Here is a 24,794-nt window from a genome sequence, read left to right as displayed (position 1 = left end):
GAGCCCACAGCTGGATCTGACCATCAAAGGCAGGCAACCTGCTCTGCAGCACACCCCGAGCTTGTCTAAGGGGATTTTGGGGGTAAGGACTCTGCAAACAAGCTGTATGAATAACTTGGGCACCAGCAGACCAAACCCAGCTGCCCAGGGCTGGAGGGACTCTAGTTAATACTTTAACTAGCCCTACAAACCTATGCATTGAATTCCAGTAAAAAAATTAGATTTGAAATGTTATAAAAACTCATAACAAGACGTCTACTAGCAAAAAACCTGAAACATTTAATTGAACTCAGGGACTGAGCTACATTCCACACCTCTAACAAAACTATGGATGGAAATTACCACTGTGGCTGGGTTGGGGACTAACTACTGGATGAAAATAAGTAATATTCTAGAACATCCACCAGTGTGGAACCTTTAGAAGTAGACTAAACTTTACTTCATAATTCCTTAGCAAAAGACTATCTTAACTGAACAGATTTTTTTTTTCTTCCATTGCTGAACCTTGATCACCAGATACCCAGAACAATGCCGAAGGCATATGGCCTTCATCACTGGATCACAGACTGAAACATGGGGGTTTCTATTCTACCCCCCCTAAATTCTTCTACCAATCACATTTCTCCTACACTGTCTCTCAGCCTTTCCTGATTTTACTGCCTCCTGCAGTATGGGAAAGAAGGAGGATCTTCCCAGAAGTAGGTGTGGAAACAAATTGGTCAAATAAATAGCCTTCCAAAATGAGTAAGTATGACAAGATCTAGAGCAAAAGGTTCCTGCTCTAAGCACCTGTGAATGGGAGGCATGTTCCACTTTAAACATGCAATCTCCTAACAATGGCAGTGAAATAGATTTTTTTAACCTCTCCTACTTTGCATTTCTCTGCATTTGTACTGTCAGCTGCAGGAAATGTAAGCACACTCTCACATTTAATAGCACATTAATCAACTCAGAATATGTTCACTATTTGTCTTTTAAAATAATTCAGTTTTCATATGAGAAAGTGCTTGCTTTTTTTTCTGACTTTACAGACTTCCAGGTAACCTTATTTTTTATGTACAACCATAGATTTAAAAGTATGACAAAGTGGTTTTAGGGGCTAACTGACGAATGTTGTTAATTTATTGATGCAATACGCTGTATCAAAAAATTGACAACATTGTTGTATGGCCTGATTTTCTCCTACTAGAATTAACAAACAGTCCTTTAGTCACTCTCGTGTCTTGTATTTCAGAAGGCATCAGGCCACAGTCAAGAGTGAGGGGCTACAGAGCTGTGTGCCACAGCTGGAATCCTACACTGTACCCTCTCTCCACTCTTCCTCCTATAGCTACCTGATGAATTGCACACTGAAGGAGGCCTTATGGACAGCACACACTAAAAACAACTATCTGACCTCCACTACGTCTCGTTTGCAGCTGCATGTAAGGATTAAAAGATATGTCAGCTTCTATCTCGGCATGTTAACCAGGAATTCAGTAAAAGCCTCCCCAGCTTAAGAGGTCCACTGAAACAGAAGACATCAGCAACCAGGGTCTGGAGGAGGACCTGTTGAGAAGAAAACTTCTGAAGTATCTGAAATGTTTGGTTTATTTGAGGAGGACTGACTTCAGTGTATCAGCAGACACATGAAGAAACTAGTGACATTTAGTGACCAATGGCAAAAATACTGAGTAAAAGGCAGTGTTTTTACTGAGTGTAACAAAGACTGAATTCCTTAATTGTGAAAAAATACATTTACCAAGATGGAAAAAACGATTGTAACACCATCCCTTTCTGAAACCCTAGTAAGCATAGATTATCTCCGGTTTTACAACATGATGTTATCAATTTTAAACCGCTTTAACTGCTTATAGGGTAACTATTAATAAAATCATAAACAAGAAGCTTATTAAAGCTCAAGATTTTATGACACTCAGTTGTCAAATGTTTGTGTAAGAATATTTCTTAGGGAGCTCAAAAGGCAGTAACGGGGATTTGGGGGAGACCACATAAGAAACAGAGTGGCCTCTTACTGACTTGCTGGGGGTGAAGCCAAGTAGTGAAGTGAAAAGAGACCGTATCATTTTCTAGAGTTAAGGTTTAGCCTGTGTTTCAAAACAGAGAAGTCACTGACTACCCAGCAGCTGCAGGAGCATTACATTTATCTACACACATAAATCATATTTGCAAAAAATGAATGTTGGTTGATAAATTATGGGGATCTGGAATATGTAGGCGTGCTGGCAAATATGAAAAGGAAGAGATCAAAATCATATCCCTGTTTTGTGGCAAAATTCAATACTTTAAAATATAAAAGGCACTGGGTCTCTGAAAAGCATAGTTAGGGATGTGTATTTATGCATCTATATTGACAATATGTACATATCTACATAGATGTATGTATATGAAATCATGTGAAACCAAAATGTAGTTTTACAAAAAGCATTTCATTAGTCCATGACAATAATCAATTACAGGATCAGTAAAAATGTCATTAAAAGGACAGATAACAAGATAACAAGATTGTCCTACATTGCAGAAGTCCCACAACACTTTTTAAAGAGGTACAAAGTACAACCAAGTACTAACAGATACTCTGATGAGGACCACATTTGTCCTTTTGAGGTTTTGATTTTTTTTAAGAATAAGCATCCTACATAACAATAAAGCAACGTACACCTCTTCATATAATTGTTGATATTTACAATGTACTCATGTGTGGCCATGTAATCTCTCACATGGTTAGGTGTTAGCAGCATAATTTGTGCACATATTTCACAATTACATTGAACCAACATTGTTGCATCCATCACTGGGTATTCTAATACATTTACTGAGCAGAGAGTCCATAAACATTTACAGAACATTCTTGATTAACAAACTTCAAAACCAAAAAAATTAGTCCATTTAATTTCAGTAAGAGCCAATGCTTCATTTCAGCAATAACAGTGCAGCTAGCATGAACTGTTACTACCTCATAAATTTTGTCTTTAACTGCAGCTTGTGCCCCCAGAGAGACACATTCATTTGCTAAAAATCAAACATAGTTTACTGAATGACTGGTCTGATGTAATATAAAATAAACCCACTCTAACAACTAATTTGTACATAGTTACTGTACACAGGAAAAGCTCTGGATAGTGACAGAACAAAGCTGATGAAAGAGTTTTTATAAAGACCTCTGCTTTCCTTTCATAAGTAACCATATGCTGATGCACATACAATATAAGAGGCCCAGTATGGTGTGTTACAAAATCAATCACGTGGCCTTAGAGAACATATTTTTGCATTAGTACACTGCTAATCTTTCACTGACAAAATTTTCCCCTGTGGACACTGGGGCTAAAAAAATGTTAATCACTTGTACTATGATTGTTGACATGGAGGATTTATCTGTCTGTAGGAGAGCATCCTGATGGTATGATAACTTAACACATTATGCAAACAATTTCACTGAGAGCAATGGTACGTTCACGATGACTTATACAATCCCTGAAATGTGCAACTGGCTAATGTCACCACTGCAATGTCCTGCTAAAGTGTACAGTAGATTTAACTTGAAAATTGTCTCAAACTAATATTCCAGAGTATCTCACTCAGAATTTTGATAGAAAGGCTAGAACTGAATTTGAACGTTGTGTACATATCTTTCTTATTCCTTCATAAACTTTTTTTTTAGTACTTCCACACCTCATGACTCCTGCTGCTGTTAACTTTGTTTTCTCAGGACTTTTCTGAAGCTTCTTGTTTGTTCCCACCACAGGGAGGTCACCAGCTCCATTCCAAAAGCCTTCTGCTGAAGGCAGCCCCTTGCTTACCCACTCAGTCGGTCAGTGCTGCAGGGCTCCTGCCAGTCTAACACAGACATCAGGAAGGCACAGGCAGCTCAGGTTCGGCACCAAAAGCCCTCTCTAATCTCAGCCAATGGTCAGTCTTAGCTTGTAACTAGGCCAGTACAAGCCAGTCCCAGCAGCCACAGCCACCAGGGGTGTTGACTTCAGCAACATCTGTAGCACATGTGGTTTTGCTGGACCAAAAGAGAGTGCCTGAAGATAACTCATATTTCCAAGCACCTGATGTTGACTAGTACTTGTAAAGCTACTTAATGACAAAGAATTCAAAGTGCTTTTAAAGGATGCCAGTTCTCTTACTATATATAGGTAAATGTTATGGAAACTTTTGGAGCAAGCTGTAGTGCTGCAACAAAGGAGATTGTAAAAAAGATTTTCGTTGTGTTGTAGACAGACTGTGTCCATTATGCCATACAGTCAGTTCTGATTTGTACCCTTGGCACTGTTGAATAAAATTTCGTTATTTCCTTCAGAGGTACTGGGAACTGGAGAATTTCAGAGGTGTCACCATTTTTGAAAAGGATGGTGACTTGCAGGATGGAGCTGATACTGGGACTGGCTCCTTCATGTACAAAATACAATATCTATTTCTTCCACTATAAGTTCTTCCACTATGAGCCCTTCTTAAGTCTCCACAAGAGTCACCCTTAAAGTAGAAATGTTCTCAGTATTATGTCCTGCTATAATGTGTGTGTTCACTTGGAGTATTATGAATCTCCCTAACCACTTAGTATTGGGGATGACAGCATTTACCCTTTAGATAGTCCTTGTTTCATCTCAACAGTTGATGGTAAAGCCTCAAAACAGAGGTAGCACAGGCTGCAGTGCTTGGAACACTGAAAACTAAATAAACAATACACTAGCAAAGAACTATAGTAAGAAACAGTTCTGTTCTACAGAGAGACTGAATGACCTAAACTGATGACTGGATGATCATCCCAGTCTAATTTCTAGTATATAGTTTACTCCACCTATTCTCGGGCTGAAAGAAAGGACATAAGACACCAAACATAATAATTGTAATGCAATTCTACTGCATAGTCAAAAACAACCTGTGTTGCTCATAGCAGCCACTGACATTTTTATCCCAAGCATACTACTTTCATGCAAAATTTAACTTTTCAGCAGATTTTTTTAACCACTAGACACAAGAGCAATAGCTTTGAAAATACAGAATTTGTTAGGTTACATCAATATCTATATATCTCTTTATTTCTTATACCAGAACAACTATGGCAGTCTGGTATTGCCCTGCCAGTATAGTTTCTCTTCCACTTTTTTCTTTTTCCACTGGCAGAAAAGCAGCATCTTAAAAGTCTTCCTGAAAGTTTTATTACAGAGGGCATAACACATGGGGTTAACAGTACTGTTCACATAGCATAGCCAATATCCAAGGTGCCACAGTGTCAGGGGGATGCAGTCAGAGCAAAATGTGGAGATCAAAACCATGATATTATAGGGAGTCCAAGTGATGATAAAAGCCAAAAGAATGGCACTTAAAGTCTGTGCTGCTTTGCGCTCCTTTATAAGAACCATGCGTTTCCTTTTGGTGATTTGGTTATTTATATTTGGATCCATGCTTTTGATGGAAGGGTCCTTTGACAGAGCAGCAGAACAAGGAGTTATTTTTACTTTTCGGCAACCATTGTTGGCTTCCTGAGTGCCATCAGCCTTAACCACCAAACGGAATTTATAGGCCACACATTTTTTACTTTTTTGTACGTGTTCTTTGGTAGGCGACAAAAAGTATTTCTGGTTCTCAAAATCACTTTCTTCAGGTTGGTCTTTGACAACAACATCTGTAGTCTCACTATACTCTTCTGCCTTACTTTTAGACGGACTTTTGTAAGTTACTTGGAAAACTGGGTCAGTGGCAAGTTTATCCTCGTCTTCGGAGGAGGCGTAGCTGCTGCAGGTGGTTAACTGGTCAGCCTTGGCCCAGTCCATGCAAGTACTCGCTGCCTGGGAGGCCTTTGCCGTAGCTGACGTACTTCGGCTAGATGAGGACCACGAAGCCTGACACCCCTCTCTTTTGACTAAGTTTTGTTGCTTGCAACTGAAGCAAGACTTCAGGAGAGTTTTCTGAGGCTTTATTGTCTCATACTCTGCCACAGACTCTGAGCCCTGCAGTTCAGCGAGGTCCTTGGTGCGTTTCTCGGTCTCTTTGTAAATGCGGCAGTACAGAATGGTCATCACAGACACTGGAATGTAAAAAGCAGCAATTGCAGTCCCAAAGGTAATAATGGGCTCATACAGAAACTGTATCTGGCACTCTTCAGGTGGTACTGTTCGTTCACCCACAAAATACTGCCAGCACAAAATTACAGGTGCCCATAACATGAAGGAAATCAGCCAAGCCATACCAATCATGATGCCAGCCCTTTTGGGTGTGCGTTTGGCCCTGTAAGTTAAAGGCCTTGTGATGGAAAAATATCTGTCAAAACTGATGACTAGGAGGTTCATTACTGAGGCATTGCTAGCTACATAGTCCAGTGCCAGCCATAGGTCACAGGCGAGGCTTCCAAGAGTCCAGTGGCCTATGAGTATATAGGATGTATAAAGGTTCATAGAAAATATCCCAATGATGAGATCTGCACAGGCAAGGCTGAGCAAGTAATAATTGTTGACAGTTTTGAGCTGACTGTTGACTTTAAAGGATATCATTACAAGAATATTTCCCACTATGGTTATTAAGCTTACAATGGCAGTTACAGTGGCAATAGTAATGACTTCCCAGAGGCTATGCCCTTCTAACTGCTTATGGTTGATGGATGAACTGTTTACAACAGTAGAATTGCTGAATAAATTGACTTCCATTCTTGTTCTTGGTGTGTTGTCATCGGGACCTTAGCACTGTTGCATACTGCTTTCTGTACTCAGAAGCATCCTTTTGGAGATAGCTATAAAGATCAAAGGAAAAAAAAATCAGAAAATTTAAGCAGCTCAATAGCACAAATTTTCATAAGTTACCATGAAAACACTTGTGAAACAACTTATCACATTATTTGTGTTCTCTTCACATTTTGATTGTTATTTCTACAATTGTGAACATAACTAAAACACACAAATGTACATCCTAGGACAATGTGCTCTGGCATTTTATGACATTTCAAAATGCAATCTAACTATTATTTCATAAGACAGTCAACCACCTCAGCTCTTACATTTTGAGTATCTTAGGAACCCTCTACATATTCTCAAACACAGACATTTAAGGTTTTGCAGTAGGACAGTGAGTCACTGTGTTGTTTCCTACAGTATTTAAAATGCATGCCAAGGTTTCAGGAATTATCTTTGAAAAATTGTAAAAGTCACCAACAACAGAAAAAGAGTAAGCGAATACTGAGGGTGCATGGGAGTTAGGAGCCACACTGGCATGGTGACAGCAAGAAACAAATAGGTGTTAGAAGTGCTTGAGGCAATGGAGGGCAATCTTTGAGCAAATGAAACAGGTCAAGAAGATGTTTGTGGACAAAACTCAATCAAGAGATCTTAGAACAGAGAAGACTGATGGGGTTAAGCATTGAAATACAGTCTGGGTACTTTGGATGAGTGAATGGTAGGATTGAGGATACAGAGGAGTAAACTACAGAGGAAGAACCAGAAGACTGGTTCTGGTAAAAAATGCAAATTTAACAACCCATTTCAAATACCAATTTAAAATAATACTTGCATAAGCAGCAAAAGGTGAAAACAGGACCCCTCTATTAATGTATACATGCCACTGACATCGATTGCTTTCTACATTCCTCACTGCTGCTTCTTGTGCCAGTGAACCGGCACTAGGCAAAATTTCTTTCAAAGATACCTGCTGGGATTTTAGTAATTCCATCACATCAGGTGATGCTAATCACTTACTCGACATTTAGTCTCACTAAACTGTGTAATTTTGAAATAGTCAAATAGTATTCAGTTTTTAAAGTCAGAAATGAAAGCTAAATTATTAACAGATCTTTCTATTGGTCTTTCAGTGTGTATAAAACCAGTATAATCTCTTTTTCAAAGCAGACATAGGTTCAGCTAAAATTATCACATGAATCACCTATTAAAGTCCATTCCTAAGTCTTTAAGATTCTCTCTGCATCAGATCTCTATTATATGGTCCTCCCTATCTATCCACACCACTTCTCTGTGTTTTCATCTTTCATCCTGACTCTCAGAACATTGTTTTCTTTGGTCTTGGGAAGTGTCTTTTATTAACTGAGAGCTTTTACAGACCATCTCTTTCCCACATCTGACTTTTGTACCAAGAAGTTGTGTCCTGTCTCTCACCAGCTGAATAGAATTTTTTACAGCCTGTAGTTGAACTTTCAGAAAAGCATGTAATTTTCTTACATTGTCCTCTTTGTCCAGCCTTAGAGGTGTTTAAGAGGTGTCTGGACCTGGCACTGGTTTAGTGGTTTAGGGGCTATAGTGGTAGTTCTGCATTCTGGACTTGATTTTACAGGCCTCTTCCAACCTTGATTATTCTACAATTCTGTGATTCTTATTTGATTTTACTGTTTCCTTCACTTTCTTCCCCAGGTCTCCTAAACATCCACAGAAGTGTATCATGTTTCTACTTCAAACCCTGCTTAAATGGTGATCTCTTTTTGTGATAAAACTGGATAATGGTAAGTTTCCTGATATACTGAGACTTCTGCCTATCGTACTTCTCAGAATGGTTCTTCTCCATCTGTGTGTGTCTATCATCTCCCATTTTATATTTAAATTTTTCTGCATTTGTATTCTGCTTATACACTGAGCCTAATTCAACAGGATTCTAATTCACGTATAGACCTTGCAGACTAGCAAGAATCATAACACATGCATGTTGACCATCTGTATGCTTGGCTCTCGCTCTCCAACCTCCAGAGCCAGTCTAGCAGCCAAGAAGAGCTGAAGTGCCACAGCAGTTCTAATCAGTCCTATGCAAAGAAGGACATTTCATCTTGGTTCTGCATTCTGGAAAGATCTCTCCCAAGTCAGAGCTGTCTTGATGGCTGGTGCACTGGCTTTACAAATCTTCACAAAAACTTGAAGGGTAGGAATTGATTTCATGTGAAACAAAGGTGTGTGGAGCAGCTGCATGGCTGTGGTAGGTAACTGAGCTGTGAGAGAAGAATCTGTTTCTTACTTCATGTCTTACGCTTCTTTTTCTGTGGACAGAACAAAGTTGTTCTGTGCATTAAAAGCTCCATGTGACTAAATTTTCAAGCATGGCAGTGTGGCAGTGGGTGTAGTGTGGCAATCTCAGGGAACAATGAGGGCTGCTCACTCTGTGAGGGAAGGTGAGGACAGTGCCAGAGCAGGTGGGAGCTGAGGCTGACCAAGAAGCAGCAGGATGTGGAGAAGCACATTGGGTTCATGAGAAGGTGAGAGACAGTGATGGTCCAGTGCTTGCACAGCAAGTCTGGAGTGATGAGGCATGTCTGAGAGCAAGCCAGGAAGCCCAGCCAGCAGATCTGAGTCAGGATCTGAGTCAGGATTGAGAGATAGAAGGCCAGGTGTAGATGTAGCCGCTGCCTGGCTGTGATGTAGCACTGGCGAGGGCCAGCGCTGGCCTTGGGCTTTTGCATGATATCAGCTAAGGCTGGAGATGGTCTTAAAAAGGCACAGATATGAATATCAGGTACAGGAATAAACCTTTACAAACTACATTTGCCTAACACCCGGGTTTGAGCAGCTATGTAGAACAACTACAGATTGTTTCAACTTTCTGCCTTTTTTGCCAGAAATGGCACTTGCCTCAGAAGAGGGAAGACTGGAAATTGTATAGATGCTGTGGCCTGTAATGCTTTGTCTTTACCATAGATAGCAAGTGTCCCTCCCCTCAGGTCTCTCACATTCCCTAACATTAGCAAATAGGAAGAAAGACTGCTCGAAATACGCCACGTGGATTGCAGACTTCAGAGCAGCAGGAGAAGCAGAAATTGTTGTTGCTGTTGTTGTTGTTGTTGTTGTTGTGACACAGATGTTCTTGGTTTAAACTGACATGTGTTGGAGAATACTGATAATACATTACAGAAACTACATAATTTCTTAATAATTTATTAATAAAAAGCACTGTTTGATCATGCAAAGCCTTCCCTCCCTAATGGGCTATTTTACTGTGATGTCTACAAAGTTGACAACAGTTGACTTATTAGTATGCAAAGATCTCTTCTTGGCATGTTGGCTGTTCTTATGATCTTGTCATTTTCTATCCTCTTTTGTTTCATAGGTCTGCATTAACACTTGGTGGATTACCTTTTGTCATCTATTTGTGTATCACTCAGGCTAATAGAGCCTGTGAGTGGGACTTCTGTGTGCTATGGTAACATAATTTATATTCATTGTCTTTCATAAGAGATGATAATAATAGGGACATCGAAACTAAATTACAAAATTTAAATGCATATGTACAGTATCATGACTTTGCTGTCTCATAATTATTAATGTATGATGTTCACACTTGTGAGTTGAAATGGTATTTGTTATGTGCTGCCAAGTAGTAATGATATTTTTTTCCAGTCTATCTGTAAGTATTAATTATTGTGAGTTGTTAAATTTGTACATAAAGTCAGCTTACAGTTATCTGCAGGCAGATTGTTCGTGTCACAGATTAATTGCACCACAGATGCAGACACAGCTTGGGTTCACCAGGTTTTATTAGCTCCATCTCATTCTGTCAGACCTGTGGTGGCTGCATGAGTATTGCTTGCATGTCTTTGCAATGTGCTTGCCAAAGCTGCTCCCTGTTACTTTATTTATTTGCTTGTGTGCTAAGCTAATTTACGGATTTGCTGCCCACTGTGCCCCGGAACTCAGCAGCCCACAACACAGGTAGTTGTGCAGCTACAGTACAGCCCATGATTTCACAAAATAGGAGGTTTGGTCACATTTTGCTGTAATGATTCCTGGGCTTAAAAGCCCTTCAAAACCAGATTGATATTTTAATGTGTTGTCAAATGACAGCCTGTGTGTTCAAGAGGGATGGGGCTAGCTGGTGCTAGGAAACTGGTGAACTGCCCCAAGAACAGCATGAGTGGCTGCTTAGTTTAAGAATAGCAGGACAAACCAGCCTAGCACTATGGCACAAAGCTGTTCCTGTGTCTCTGCTCTGTGTCCTGAGAGAAGGATGCTCCTCAAGAGGCTGTAGAGCCAACTATGAGTTGGTGGTTCATGCAGCGCAGGTGTCTGCCGAACACCCTTTCAGCCTGGGATCAGCTGCTTTTTCCCTCACTTGCTACAGAAAGCAAAGGTCCTGCACTTGGGTCACAACACTCCCATGCAGCTCCACAGGCTGGGGCAAGAGTGGCTGTAAAGCTGCCTAGTGGAAAAGGTGCTGGAGGTGCTGGCTGACAGCATCTGAACGTGAGCCAGCAGGTCCCCAGGTGGCCAAAAAGGCCGATGGCACCTTGGCATCAGCAGCAGTGTGGCAGTGAGCGCGGCCTGCCCTGCGCTGGGCACTGGCACGGCCACACCTCGAGTCCTGTGTCCCCCTCTGGGCCCCGCTGTCCCTGCAATGACACTGAGGTGCTGGGACGGCTCCAGAGGAGGGCAGTGGAGCTGGGGAAGGGTCTGGAGCACAGGTCCTGTGAGGAGCGGCTGAGGGAGATGTGTTTGTCAGTCTGGAGGAAAGGCGGCTCAGGGAGTGCTTACTGCTCTCTAGAACAGCCTCAAAGGAGCTGCAGTGATGGTTCTCTTCTCCTGGGATGCAAGAGACAAGACAAAACAGCCTCAAGCTGCACCTGAGGATGTTTACATTGGGTATGAGGTAAATTTCTTCACCAAGAGGGTGGTCAGGCATTAGAACAGGCTGCCTAGGGAAGCAACAGAATCACCTTTCCTGGAGGTATTTAAAAGATGTGTAGATGTGAACATGGTTTAGTGGTGGAAGTGGCAGTGCAGGCTTAACGGCTGGACTGAATGATATCCAAGACCTTTTCCAACCTAAACAACCCCATAATTCATCTAGCTTTAGCTAAGAGCTCTATTTTCTAAGCACTAAATACATGTTTTTTCTGTTTTTATTCACACACGCGGACGCTATTTCGCCCTCCCTGCCCGGTGGTACCGGCAGGAGGTGCGGGCCCGGCCCGGCCCGGGGCTGCCAGGGCCCGCAGGGGGCGCTGCCGAGGCCGCTCCGCCGCCGCCATTTCCCCGGGCCCCGGCGAGCGGCCCTTTCCGGCAGTGGGCGGGACGGGCACGGCCCCGGCGGCCCGCGGCAGGCGAGCCCGGCCATGCAGGCGGAGCGGGGCGGCAGCAGGCCCCGCAGGGAAGGGGCCCGGCACGGCCGGCGGCGCCCCTCCGGCGCGCCCGACGCGGCGAAGGAAGGAGGCGGCGGGGACGGCCACGGGCGCGGAGGAGGCGGGGGCCGAGGAAGAGGCGGCGCTTACGGGCACCGAGGAGGCGGGGGACGGGGCAGGCGAGAGCCCCGAGGTCGCGGGGCAGCGCCATCGCCCAGCGCCCACCAGCACCGGCGGGTAAGCGGGAGGAGAGCCCGCCCTCCGCGGCAGCACGGGGAGGCGGAGCTGAGCGTGCGGGGCCCCGGGGCGGCCCTTGGGCTGGGGGCACAACCCTCCCTTCCCCTCCCCTCCCCTCCCCTGCTCCTCCCCTTGCCGAGGTGGAGCCGCGCTGGCGGCTGTGCCCCAGCCTGCGGGTGCGTTGGGCGTGACGCCCGTGCTGCCCGGGACAGCTCGGCATCTGCAGCATCCCTGTGTTGTATTCCTGCTCTGGGGCAGCATCACACAGGGCTTGTCTTGCCAAAATACGTGAATAATTTTGCGCTGAAAAGATAAAAGTCTTGTTTAAAAAATGCGTCTGAAAAAATACCTCCTCAGTTTGCAAATTGAGATGAAGAATTGTTGAGCAGTTTTGGCACATTTGAGATGTTTTAATAGTTGGACTCGAACGATCTTAGAGATCTTTTCCAGCCTTGGCGGTTCTATGATCAGAAGTTGAAATGAGCGTGTGTCCTGTCCAGCCTGTGGTACTCGCAGTGAAGACATGGTAACAGAGCACACCTTACCTAGTGGGTATCTGTGATTCACTGGGTATCATTTGTCATTAATAGAAGTTGATAGTTGTGCATCAGCCCATTATAAAATGCTTTAGCAGATTAAAAGTAGTGTGGACGTATCATTGTGTACCACAATTACATAGGCAATTTCCTGTGGAGGCATTATCTGCCTCACCATGGTATGAGATCAACACTGTGCTTTTAAAAAGAGTCCCCATAAAAATGCTTTGACTACTTCATTCAGATTATTTTTCTTCTGTTAGCATTGTTGCAACATGGAAATCATGTCCCTGAATTGGCAAAGAGATTATAATGATGACCTAATGCTAATTGGTGTTGGCAGCACTGGGAGTCCTAATGTAGATGGACCAGATGCTACCCCAATTCCAGCATCATGTTGATTAGATTCACTTTGACTTTTATGATCCATGGCTTCAATTGAACCCACCCAGTGTTTTATCTGTATTAGAACTCCCATGCTTGCTGGTGGATATAAAAATATAAAAATATAAATTTTGTTATTGTATTTAGTCTTATTTTGGGAGATGAAAGTTACGACTCGATTGGTACAGTTACTTAGAGTGCTGGTCAGTGCTTTCACATGAAAGCAATATAAATTGCTGAATTCACACTGATGTTTGGGGACAGGTTTGGATCCTGGATGTAAAACAACAGTGTTCCCTCATAAATTGCAGGAGCATGCGGGGGTAATTCAGCACCTCTGTGTATTAGCTGGGAAAATTTCTATCCTGGACTGATTTTTTCCTAAGTCATTCAACCCTGCAATTTAAAACGTTTCTTTTGGGACACATTAAAATATGTTTTGCCACTGCTCACTTTGTTATTGACTTGGATATGCTCTTATCTTAGCCTAGCACATAATAGCCAAGGCTAGTATGATTTGGGACTTTAAAAGTGAAGCAATAGCTAAGATTTTCTGAGAACGCTGCTAAAGATTGTTGTGTAATGTAATCTTCTTCCTCCACTGGAGGGTTTTGATGTTAAGCACTATACAGTCTCTTTGTGCACCTGCCACAAATTTTGTGTTTAGCAGCTTGGTTGGGATTGGCTTCCAGCAATCCAGCCACAGCATCAGCAGCTGTGCCAGCCTGCAGCTGCTGAATTTTAGTGCTACCTCTGAGCCAATCTCATAATTCACCACTTCTGGAGGAGAGAGAGCCTCCTCCTTCCATCAGTGTAGCCAGCATTTATCTGACAGAGAGTTGCCCCCTTTTAATCCCAGCTCCTTAGTGTTCTGTGTTCAGCAGAGTGACTTGTTTTGCAAGAGTGCACCACCTCAGTGACAGGATGCTTGGCCCAGAGTAAGCATTTTGTGTGAGACAAGACCCTGCTGTCTTTCAGCAAAAGGGGGTAAATCTTCTGAAGTGGTGATATGTGAGCTACAAAACTGGGAAGTCAGGTAATAAGGCAGGGAATGTGATGGTCGTATGTACCACCTTCCCTTTCCTTACTGTGTGCTGAGATGCTGGGGTCTTCTCAGAAAAAACTTTTTTTTTCTTTTTTTTCTTTTTTTTCTTTTTTTTTTTTACAGTGAAGTAGAAATTGACATTAAATTGCATAATATTTTGTCAGCAATATTTCTTTGTCAATTGCATTCACGTAAAAGCACTGTCTCAAGTGTTGTGTTTTGGATGTTTTAATTTAATGCCTCCTAAGCTTGCATTTGAAGCTACAGGAAGGCATTAGTTGTGACCTGTACAAGAGGGGTAAGAAAGTGTCGTGGTGGCACATTCAGCTTGCAGTTTTGTGGGCACGATGAGACTGGGCACTGTGTGCTTTACACTGCTGCAGGAGTCCTGTATTTCTTTGGTTTTAGTCGTGGGTGATCAGCTGTGTTATTTGCAAAGCCTGGGAAGATGCAGAAATTGCTAAGTCAGTTCTCCCCTCCTCAGCTATATGCTAAGGGAGAAGGAGATTTGGTGTTGTGTTTGTATCCATGTCCTGCATGGTAGATCCAGCTGTGGATCAGAATCTTAGAGAAGAAAGCTTTGTGATTTCTTTCAGCTCTTGAGAAGGTGGTTCTCTGAGTAAATTCCCAGCTCCACTTTTGAAACAAGATGCTACTTCTCTTAAATATGAAATTGATTTAGAAGCCATGTGAAAAAGTGTTGTTATTCCTTTTGAAGAGGGAAAAGGATCTTCCACTTCTTATGTCTTTTTGTAACTAGTGTGCATGTTGATTTAACTGGCTTGATTACTGAAGATTTTGTGTCCTCCCTTCAAAAATGAATGTCTAATTAAGACCAGCTGGTTTACCAAATGGCAGATTTCTTTGTAGTTCTGTCATCTTGAATATTTTTCCATTGTTTCAGTCTGCTTTAGCTCATCTATGCTACATTAAATAAATAAAACACATTTGAAATTACTCAATTTTAGTAAAATGTGGCATTTTAATGCTTAAGTAAATTGACATTGGTCCAATATTATCTCCCACTTTTAGTCTAACTCAGAATTCATGTTTTATGTACTGCCAGAATTTTAAAATTGCTCTCTTTAAGAGATACAGTATATTAAAATAGAAACAACTTTCTGAAATTGTGGATATGAGGCTGGGTTTTATTTTGATGTGTCCTTGACCACATTTTTTGAGCGTTGGTAGTAGTTTAAGGAGATTTTCTTTTGTCCTTTAGGTTTATTACATTTGCAATTTATGAGTATTCTTTTAACTTTCCATTCATTGATACACTGAGTGTGCCTGTGATACATGCTGCTATTCCAGTGCAGTTGGAATTGGCAGGTCTGTTTCAATGTTCCTCTCCTGGCTTTGGGCAGTGTTGCAGTAAACATTTAATTGTTCACAAATGGATGTTAACAGATGGATTTTAGTGCAGTCTTTCTTATGTGTGGTTAGTTTCAAGATGCATCACGTTACTTTAGTATTTTTTGTATCTTCATTCTTGTAGTCCATGTACATATAGAAGTGATCTAAGAGAACATCTAATGCTGTCAGCATCAGATTAATTTTCCTAATTAGTATGAGTGAACCATTTACCAACTAAGCAACTGCAAAAAGCAGTTGAGAGGCACAGTAACAAAAGTAACAAATGCAGATATATTTGATTGCCTTTAGAACACTGTGACAGAACTTGTGCAGATAGAAGGATGGATTTCTGTATCTTGAAGACAGTAAATGTTCTGACATTTTGTGTTAATGTTCTCAAAAACAACTAGAAAAAACTCATTTAGATTAATGTGCATCAATTTGTGAGCTGTACTTAATTGCTAATGCAGTGTGAAGAGCTTCCCTTCTCAGAAGTTTCTCTGCTGTGATGGCTCAGTATCAAACTGGTTTTGTGAAATGGAATTCTGCAAGTCTTCATTCTCTATCTATTCATGTTCAGTTTTCTATTAATAATTCCAGCAGGGAAGGATTAAAACATACAGTGTTAATATTTGCAGACAATGCTAAACTGGCAGGAGGGTGGAGCACAGAACACAGTCTCAACAAATGGAAGAAACAGCCTGCATTTGGGTGTGATTCAAGGTCATATATAATACAACCACATCTACATAGGAAATATCTGTAGCAGTGTGTGACTGATTAAGGTGCAATTTTATAGAAGAGAACTGTCAACTTAATGGATGAGAAGGTATCAGTTAGTGATGCCAGTACATTCAAGAACTAGTTCTATTTTTTGCAAGATTGGGACTAGCTGGGGAAAGTTCAGAGGGAAGGAATGAAGAGATATGTAAAGAGGATATGACTGAGGAGGAAAGGCTGAAGAACCTGGTTCTTTCTCTTTTTATATTATTTATGTATTTACTTCAGGGTTTTTTTGATCTGGCAAAGAGGGCAATGTTCCATAGAGTAGAGAGGTCGCTGCAAAGAGATCCATTTTAGGCAGGACAAGAAGAAAAACATTATTAAGAAGGAAGAGGTTTAATTGGGGCCTTGAGAATAAAATTTGTGACTGAAAGATTAGATAGCTTGTGTAGCAAGTATATAGGAATCAGGACAGAAAAATATTTATAATGAAGGTTACTGAGTCTACTCAGTAGACCTGCTGTGTAACCACTTGTCACAGCCCTATTTATTTTTCTTTCATTTTTTCAAGGCTGCCTATGCAATGGAAAAGCATAAATGCTTTTTATACATCCAAAGTTAATTTATTCTTTTTGGGTTCTAGACAATAGAAGGACCTGTTTTTTACAGTGGGACTCCAGAGTTTCTTGATAGTCCCTAATTGTTTAGTTCGGAATGGTTTAGTGATATTTATTGTTATTCATTCAGCATATTTTACCAGCTTTCCTGCTGATATAACAAGAGATTTGTATTGAAGCATCCCATTACACAGATGAATATCATTGCTGCAGAGCAACTTCATTCTGACTCCTTTTCTGTAACTTCCTTGGAAAGAGCTTGAGGGGTTTTTTATATTTTAGATGGCTGTGCATTTCTGTCCTCACCTACTTAAATGCTTTTGTTCCTCTTTTCTACTCTCAAATCTCTGGGGTAGTAATTTGGTAGCTTTTTGGTAGCAGGTTGTCCTAGATATTTTCTAGCTTAAAGAAGTAACTTTACTGGCTGCATATCTGGTTAATTGTGTGAAACACAGCTTTCAATCATAATCTTATTTAGATGTAATTATCCAGTAAATTGGTGTGGATTTTATTCAGAGGAAATATAAAACTGTAATTATTTGAATATTGCAGAAGAACTTCCCATCATATTTAACTGAAGATTTTAGGGAAGAACTGAAACTCCGCAGGCTAAGAATGCGTGCATCCAAGCATGCATCCAAGCGTGCATCCATCCGGGGCAATGGGCCGGTGCTGGGAGGCACCAGTAGGCACCAGTAGGTACCAGTAGGTGGTGCAGGCAGCCCGCCCTTGGCGCTGGCACCTCCCGTGCTGGGCCGGAATTCCTTGGTGAGCAGTCGGGATGTGTGCGCATCAGGGGCTTGGAATGTTCTCCTCGTCTCAGGGTGATGTTTTCTGAACACACAACGTGTGAAAGTCACACGTACGTGGGAGTTATTAGGACTTGCCCCTGGGTCTTTGAAACACAGCCGTGAAGAAAAGTTATTTGTAGGAAGGGTACCCTTTGTAATTCTGAGCTAAAAATCTTGTTGTGCTACTGGGATGAGTGTTTGGTCCCGGATAGCACAATACAGGAGTTTGTTTGGGTACATCAAGTGAGAGATAGTAAGCATTTCTGCTGCAAAGTAAACAAATTTGTAGAAGTGGTGAATTTGTTTAAAAAGTTGTGCCATGCAGTGCTGCTGCTGTTTTTCCTCACAAAAGAAACTGGGTAGTTTCAGAAGCCCTGTTTTGAGTTTCCAGCCAGTCTGATAGTGCTGCACAGTGTTTTGTAGCAGTCAGAAGGTGTCACTGTATTAAAAAAAGAATTAAACAAATGCTGATGATTGATTCAGTGGTAATTTAGAGACTTAAACAGTATGGCAGAATATTTCTTACAGGTTTTCAAAATCACAGGATTTCAAGCCTGTGCGATTCAGTGTTCTGTGGTAAGGCATAGAGGGTGGTCCATTTATTTCCCATTTATTCTTTCATGTATGCAATTCTTCTGTATTATGCGTATGTAGGGAGTCTAGGGGGGAGGGTTGACTTTTTCTGTTTTGTTTGTTTGTTTTATTTTTTAAAATAAGTCTTCAACTTCTCTACAGGTAGATACTGTAATAAACTGCTGTAAAACCACAGATCTGCTGGAGTGTGTAAGAACCTTGCCTTAAGGTCCTGTTTCTATTCCTGTTTCTCTTTTCCCAGAGGATAGTTCTACATTAGAGACTGTACAGTCTCTCTCCTTAACCCTGAAATAGCCAGGGTCTTTGTCTTTTAGGAACAGAGTGGTGATACTGCACTGCAGTTCTTCCTAGGCTCTTTCACTGACCTGTTGGGAGGCCTTGCCTCAGTATGTCTTTTTCTTCCACTTCAACAAAATTGCTAGCAAGGATGTCAAAGGATTATTGTCTCAGAGTAAAATGTTTTTCTAGAGACAAAATTAAAAAAAATAATTGTGCTAATGAGAAAAAGGGGTTCCTGCAGTGATTTTGGTGTGGCTCTCAGTTTGAGTTACTGTCAAGTATGGGGTTTTGATGCAAATTTGCTTTGCAGGTTACAGGTTACACTTGGATGTAATATTAGTGAACTCTGTGGTTTCACTCCTGATGGAGCCAGAGTTGAAGCTGTCCACTGGTTGTCCAAAAAGCTGAACACTGTCTGTATCTCACCACTGCAAACTGGATGCAGAGTTCTGCTGCAGTTACTACTCTGTGTGCACCTAAGTGGGCTCACCTGTGTGAACTGTAGCATGTAAGGATATGATGGACACATAAAATCATGGGATTGTAGTGCATCCCAGCAGGTACAGCCCAGTCCTTGTTGGTAATTTGGATATGTTTGCACTCTCAGAAAGTTCTAAATTACTTTTGAAGCTTCTTCTCAGCAGTGTTAATTTCATTGTGAGGTAACTCTTATTGTTCAGAATTATACTCCAGACCAATAGCAAAGTAAAATTAGATTTTAACATCTTGGGGTTTTAAGTGTGATGTTGTAGCATTGAGGACCTCGAACAGTGATTCTTCACTGCTGTCTTAAGGTGCCTGATGGATTTAGGGAAGCATATTCTTTAAGGCTATTTAGAAAAATATCTTTCACAGGATTTCTCCCTCCACCCTCTTCCAAAAAAGGTTGGAGGTGAATGAGGAGGGATATCAGAGGTTTGAGTCATGATTTCTAAAATGTCTGCAGTAAGTTGCATTCAGATTTGATATAAAAATAACAAAGGTTGCTTTTTGAGTGAATGCAGTGACAGATATATGAACCACTCTGGTATAGTTATGAAATAGTTTCACAATGATGGTTCAAGTATGAAACAACATTGCAACACTGAGCATGTCAAGAGGCTGATAGTGACACGATAAACATGGAGATGCCATACACATAAGTGGAGTATATCTAGTATATTTTTCCATTACCTCTTGGTAAGTTTTGTTCTGTTTGTGTAGAATTGTTTGAGCCTTTTTTAATGTTAGGCTTTTTACAGATGTTACTAGATATGAGGCATGCTCTTTTCTTCAGCTGTAAATAGGTTTGGACATAAGAACTTTTTAGGATCTAGACGACTTCTGATTTTTCATACTGGTATTCTGTAACTGTAGTGATGCTTTTCAGAGAGGAATCTTTGGTTATACCAGGTTATAGTCACGTGACTAATCTGTTTGAATTACCCATAACAGATTTAAAAATCAAGGAGAGAGAAATATTTTTTGCTGCTGAAGTTGTTAAGAAAGCTTTAGAACCATACTTTGTGACTGTTGAAGCAGTAGCAATTTGATGTCAAAACGTCAAGAGCAAGTCTCTTGTGTTCGTGATGAAATGTTTTTTGCCTTTAACTGGAGCATCATTCCTGTTAGGCAAAACATTGATTTCAGAATCAGATATCTCTCTTGGTTAATACTATCTTTAGCTAACTCAGAGTGCTGAGTTCCAGTATCCAACATTTATGAACCAGTCTTAGTATTTCATCCCTCTTTCAAAAATTCTCATCCCGTACAATAAAGACTAGAAGCTTTTTCTTCATGCTACCTGTTCTCTTAGCTGCCCTTTCTGCTAATTAAGCTTCTCTTCAGCTTTGGTAGATCTCTCTAAAGGTCACCAATAGAGCAAACTAGTGAAGAGGATTACTCTTTGTAGGGATATTTTTTTTTCTTTTCAAGAAAGAACCTTTGAGTCAAGTCTCTTCCTTCCTCAGTCTAAAGGAAAAAAAAAAAACCAAAAAAGCTTCAGCTTTTTCCTTTTTTCTTCAAGTTTAAAAAAATTGTTTATAGTAGAAACTTGAATTTGTACTGGAAGAATTCTGATACCTAGGTGAACAATAAGAAAGTAAATTGTTTCTGAGAGGCAACAATGAAAAATCACTGAAGGCTCACTACAAATTCATCAACAGGTCACTATATCAATATGAAAAGACTGTGAACATACAAACACATGTGTCACCTCTTCTCCATTAATACTTTTACAGAAATAATTTTTAGCTTACTCTGGTATGTGTCACTGTAATGATGGAATAGATTGAATGTTTAACAATACAATTTGATCTTATTAATACTGTTGACAAATCAGAAAGTACAATACACAAAATATTAAATATCAAGATTTTTGTTTTGTCTTTGCATTTTATCAGGTCTAGTCTGGAAAACATAGTGCATAAAAACAAAATAATTTGCAAATACCTATACTGACGTGTTTAAGCTGGCTGCCAGGAATTGCAATTAAATGACTGTTACAAATGCTTGTTTTCTGTTGAATAATTGAAAGGAGAAAAAAACTCTTATTTAAATTACATTAAACCCTGAAGGAGGAAGTATAATGAAAAGTGGTTTAATTATTTTCTGTGAGACAGCAAAACAGACTGATGACCTTATCAGTATTTGTTTATTTTCTTGCCTTATTGTATTCTTTGCTAGCCCCAGAAAATACTGGTTCTGATGCAGAAAAAACCTCTCTTAATAAGGTAAAGTATTATTTTCAGTTCTTTCAAAATATATGGCAAAATCATCCTTGTGTGTGTCAGTTTACGTTAGAAACAGTTGTGGGTAATGTTACAGAGCCATTAGCACTGACTTTCTCTGTATCCCCTGCCTGCCTTTTTACCAGAGAGTACACGATGAAAAAGTTTCTGCTGCAATGCCTACTGAGGCGAAGGATTTGAGGATGTGGAAAAAAGTTCAATCTGCGATCTGTTTTCTTCCCAGTTTCAAATACAAAGTGCAGTGAAGCTTTTTTTCACTTCTTAGATAAGTGACCTGCCAATGAACTTGAAATAATTTCTAACCTGAATTTTCCTCAATTCCCTCAATTTCCCTCAATTTCCTTCAACTTTTTTCAGATCCTTTGTACTTTATGTACAAACATGAGGGTACTGTGATGAAGAGAGTAGGAATGAAAGACTGACATTAAGTGTTACATTCTTGTTCTCTTTTTTTTTGTTTTTAATGTGTGTGGTGATTGTGCATCTGCAGGACACATAGGCCAGCAGGTTCTTGAGTTCTCCTGCTGGGAGTGTCCAGGTGCTGTATAAAATAGAATAGATCTGGCTGAGGAAAGAGGCTAGATCTCCCACTCCAGTGTGTAAAACCACTGTATTCTCATGGGAAGTAGGAGGTGCAGCTTGGGATGCATTTGTGTAGAAAGGGGAATTGAATTTATTTCCACTTTCTGGATAAAATGCTGCTGTTGCACAATAGCTGAAGAAACATGATTGTATTTATTCACAGATCTCTTTGCTTTGTTTTGGCACTCCCGTCTCTTTTGCCTCAGTCCCCATCTATTCTCAGTTCATTGCAGGACAAGCAGAACTATTTTTGCTGGAGAAAATGTTGCTTCTGTCCAAAATGCACAGCTTTGAGACCAAGTGCATGCCACACATTGGTGATAAATAATTGTGCTTCTGACTTACCTGAGTCAAGACAATGTGATGTCTCTACACCTTTTGTCATTGATGTATGGACACAGTCGCCATACACACTTATCATTAATTCTCAGACTGTGGTATAGGAGTCGGAGAGCATGCTCTGGGATGCTACTGCCTTTACCATCCTTGAGTTATCCTACTGAAAGGGCTTGAAAATGGGGTGTGTAGTGTGTAGCTGCCTTTTGTTTTGGGACAGCATGGTAGAGATGCATTGTGCACAATGCAGCTGTATTTTAAATTGCAGTGCATGTGGATTCAACACAAGTCTATCACTTTCAAAGGCAAACCCACACAAATCAGGCATTTGGCCATAATTTGCTACATTATGGGACAACACCTTGCACAGTGCCTGAGAGAACTCCAGTTGATCAATTCTTTTTCAGCTGAGTTTGTTCTTGGAACGGTGCTACTGACTTGTGCAAGGCAAATGAATAATGGAGGGTGTAAGTAGCTGGTTTCTTTTCACCACTGGGGTATTCTGTCAGGGAGATCCTGCCTTGACTGTGAGGCAGGGATTACAGTCTCTCAGATTCATAACCTTGATGAATTACTATTTCACTAATTTCTCCTTTCCCTATATCACTGAGCTGGCTGGTTTGCAGATAGCTAAGGAAATGGATTAGCCTATACATTTCTCATGTAATTTAAGACACAAGGAAGAAGAAAGGTTTTGGTGTCTGTCAAGTGGGGAGTTAGTACTCTCTGCATCTTTTCTGGTTTTCCACTATATAAAGAAAGAAATTCATTGTAGTATTGGTCTTGGAAATGCTGTTTAAAACTCTGTGAGTCAAAGATAGCATCTTTTTTGATGTAGCATTGCTGTAGTTCATGGTTATTTTTTTAGCGTGACTTAATTATTTTTATAATTAATCTAATTCAATATAGCTATCCTGCTTGTTTGTTTCTTCATATGGGACTTTGCATTCTGGGTCATAATTACGTATTTTGTTTGCACATCAGACAAGCTGCTTTTTATCCTTAGTATCTTTTTAATAACTTACTGTTCATTGATTTACTGTGTGATTTGTTGTTGGTCCTAAAAAGTACCTCTTTTGTACTCCCCTTACTGAAAATATTGTCAAATCAGGCTATTTGTAACTCAAGTTTTCGTGCTTGAACATACCATGCTGTAAATGTAATAATGGAATTCAGTTTACAAAATGCATAATGGCTGGGTCTGCTGGTTTGTTGATAGAAGAGTAATAGAAATGTGAGGTTTTTTGGTAGCATGTGAATTTATATTTATGAAATGGTAATACATTAATGATGAAAGGTGAAAAATGTAGCAACTATGTTACTGACAACGTTGCAGATATAGTGAAAGGGGAGGAAAACAAAATGCTTTTACCTGGAATTTCTTATACAGGACTTTTATAGGGTTTCAAGTTGGTAAAGTGTCTCCTTTTGCAGCTTTAATTTTCATTATGTAAATATTTATATGTTTGGAATAAGCCATTATTGTGTGATGGTTGATCTCAAAAAGTGACAGATGTTGGCAACTTTAATTTAAAATCAGGATAGAATTTCCCACTGTGAACCAAACACCAGTACTTGTATGTAGAACCTGTAAAATGATGCCTTACACATATGAATGACTACTTTAAAACCTTAACCGAAAAAGGGGTCTAAAAGCAGTCACGTATGGCAAATGTTCTGAAGTTTGTTAAAAATTTTATCAAGCAACATAAATATTTCTTGCAAAGGATTTCTCTAAAACTATGACTTTGACAAAGGACACCCCTGTGTCCACTTTATGTGAGTAGGACCCATAGTGGAGAATCTGTGAGTCTTTACTGGGAAGAGAAAACAAAATTTATTTTAGAAAAAGGAGTTCAACATTGCAGGAAATTAAAACCAAGGATATGGCTTATGAGTACACTTAGACAATCTAGCAGATAATTGCTGCCAGATATGAAGGAAGGACCTGCTTCCCAGTTCCCATGTTTCATGGCATGCTTCCAGCCTATCTAACCATTTGTGCTTGTCTGATTCTGCTGTGAACTGACAAAGGAACTGAAGCTGGCAGAAGGTTACAAGTAGAAGAGAGAAGGAAACTATTGATTAAGTTTCCATCAGTTTAGGGATACCATTTCAAACAATCCTGTTCTGTTTGGTGTCTTGCAAAATTTTTTCTTCTTTAATGCTATAACAATTGAAAATTGAACAGTGTGGGTGACTATCACTAAGCTATTTCTATGTTTTGAAATATATAGAGAAAGAATGTTTTACTCCTATGTGCTTTCTTTTTTACAAAATAAGTGCATTTTAAAAAGCCCTAAACTTTTAACTTGTTAGTATCTCTTATCAAATGTTTTTGATTTTAAAGATAGGTGATAGGTTTTGTTGTTATTAAAATGTAAACTTTGGAAGTTTCCTTTCATGTGTAATATAGCAGAGCAGAAATCTTTTGAGTGGTTTTTTTCGGGGGTTGTTTCTTTTTTTTTTTTTAATTTTCATTGTGAAAAAAATTAGATCTGTTGAGAAACTTTGTCCTGTACTTCTCCTTGCATGAGAAACCCTG

The 24,794-nt window shown here is 40.2% G+C and overlaps 2 protein-coding genes across 2 annotated transcripts in view; one reads left to right on the top strand and one right to left on the bottom strand.

Moving 5' to 3' along the window:
* Positions 1-2,349: 2,349 nt before the first annotated feature.
* CHRM5 (cholinergic receptor muscarinic 5) overlaps positions 2,350-24,794 on the bottom strand; it is a 47,495-nt gene continuing 25,050 nt past the window's right edge. Inside the window, exon 2 of the mRNA XM_064713452.1 lies at positions 2,350-6,733. Coding sequence (XP_064569522.1) covers positions 5,064-6,650 — 1,587 coding nt within the window. The 5' untranslated portion in view covers positions 6,651-6,733 and the 3' untranslated portion in view covers positions 2,350-5,063. The remainder of the gene's footprint in view (positions 6,734-24,794) is intronic.
* The window catches only part of AVEN (apoptosis and caspase activation inhibitor), an 83,879-nt gene continuing 71,048 nt past the window's right edge, over positions 11,964-24,794 (top strand). Inside the window, exon 1 of the mRNA XM_064713453.1 lies at positions 11,964-12,280. Coding sequence (XP_064569523.1) covers positions 12,038-12,280 — 243 coding nt within the window. The 5' untranslated portion in view covers positions 11,964-12,037. The remainder of the gene's footprint in view (positions 12,281-24,794) is intronic.

This window comes from Zonotrichia leucophrys, chromosome 5 (assembly GCF_028769735.1).
Source record: "Zonotrichia leucophrys gambelii isolate GWCS_2022_RI chromosome 5, RI_Zleu_2.0, whole genome shotgun sequence".
Classification (NCBI taxonomy): Eukaryota; Metazoa; Chordata; class Aves; order Passeriformes; family Passerellidae; genus Zonotrichia; species Zonotrichia leucophrys.
The sequence above is the reverse complement of the archived record's forward strand: the minus strand, read 5'-3'. Positions and strand labels throughout refer to the sequence as shown.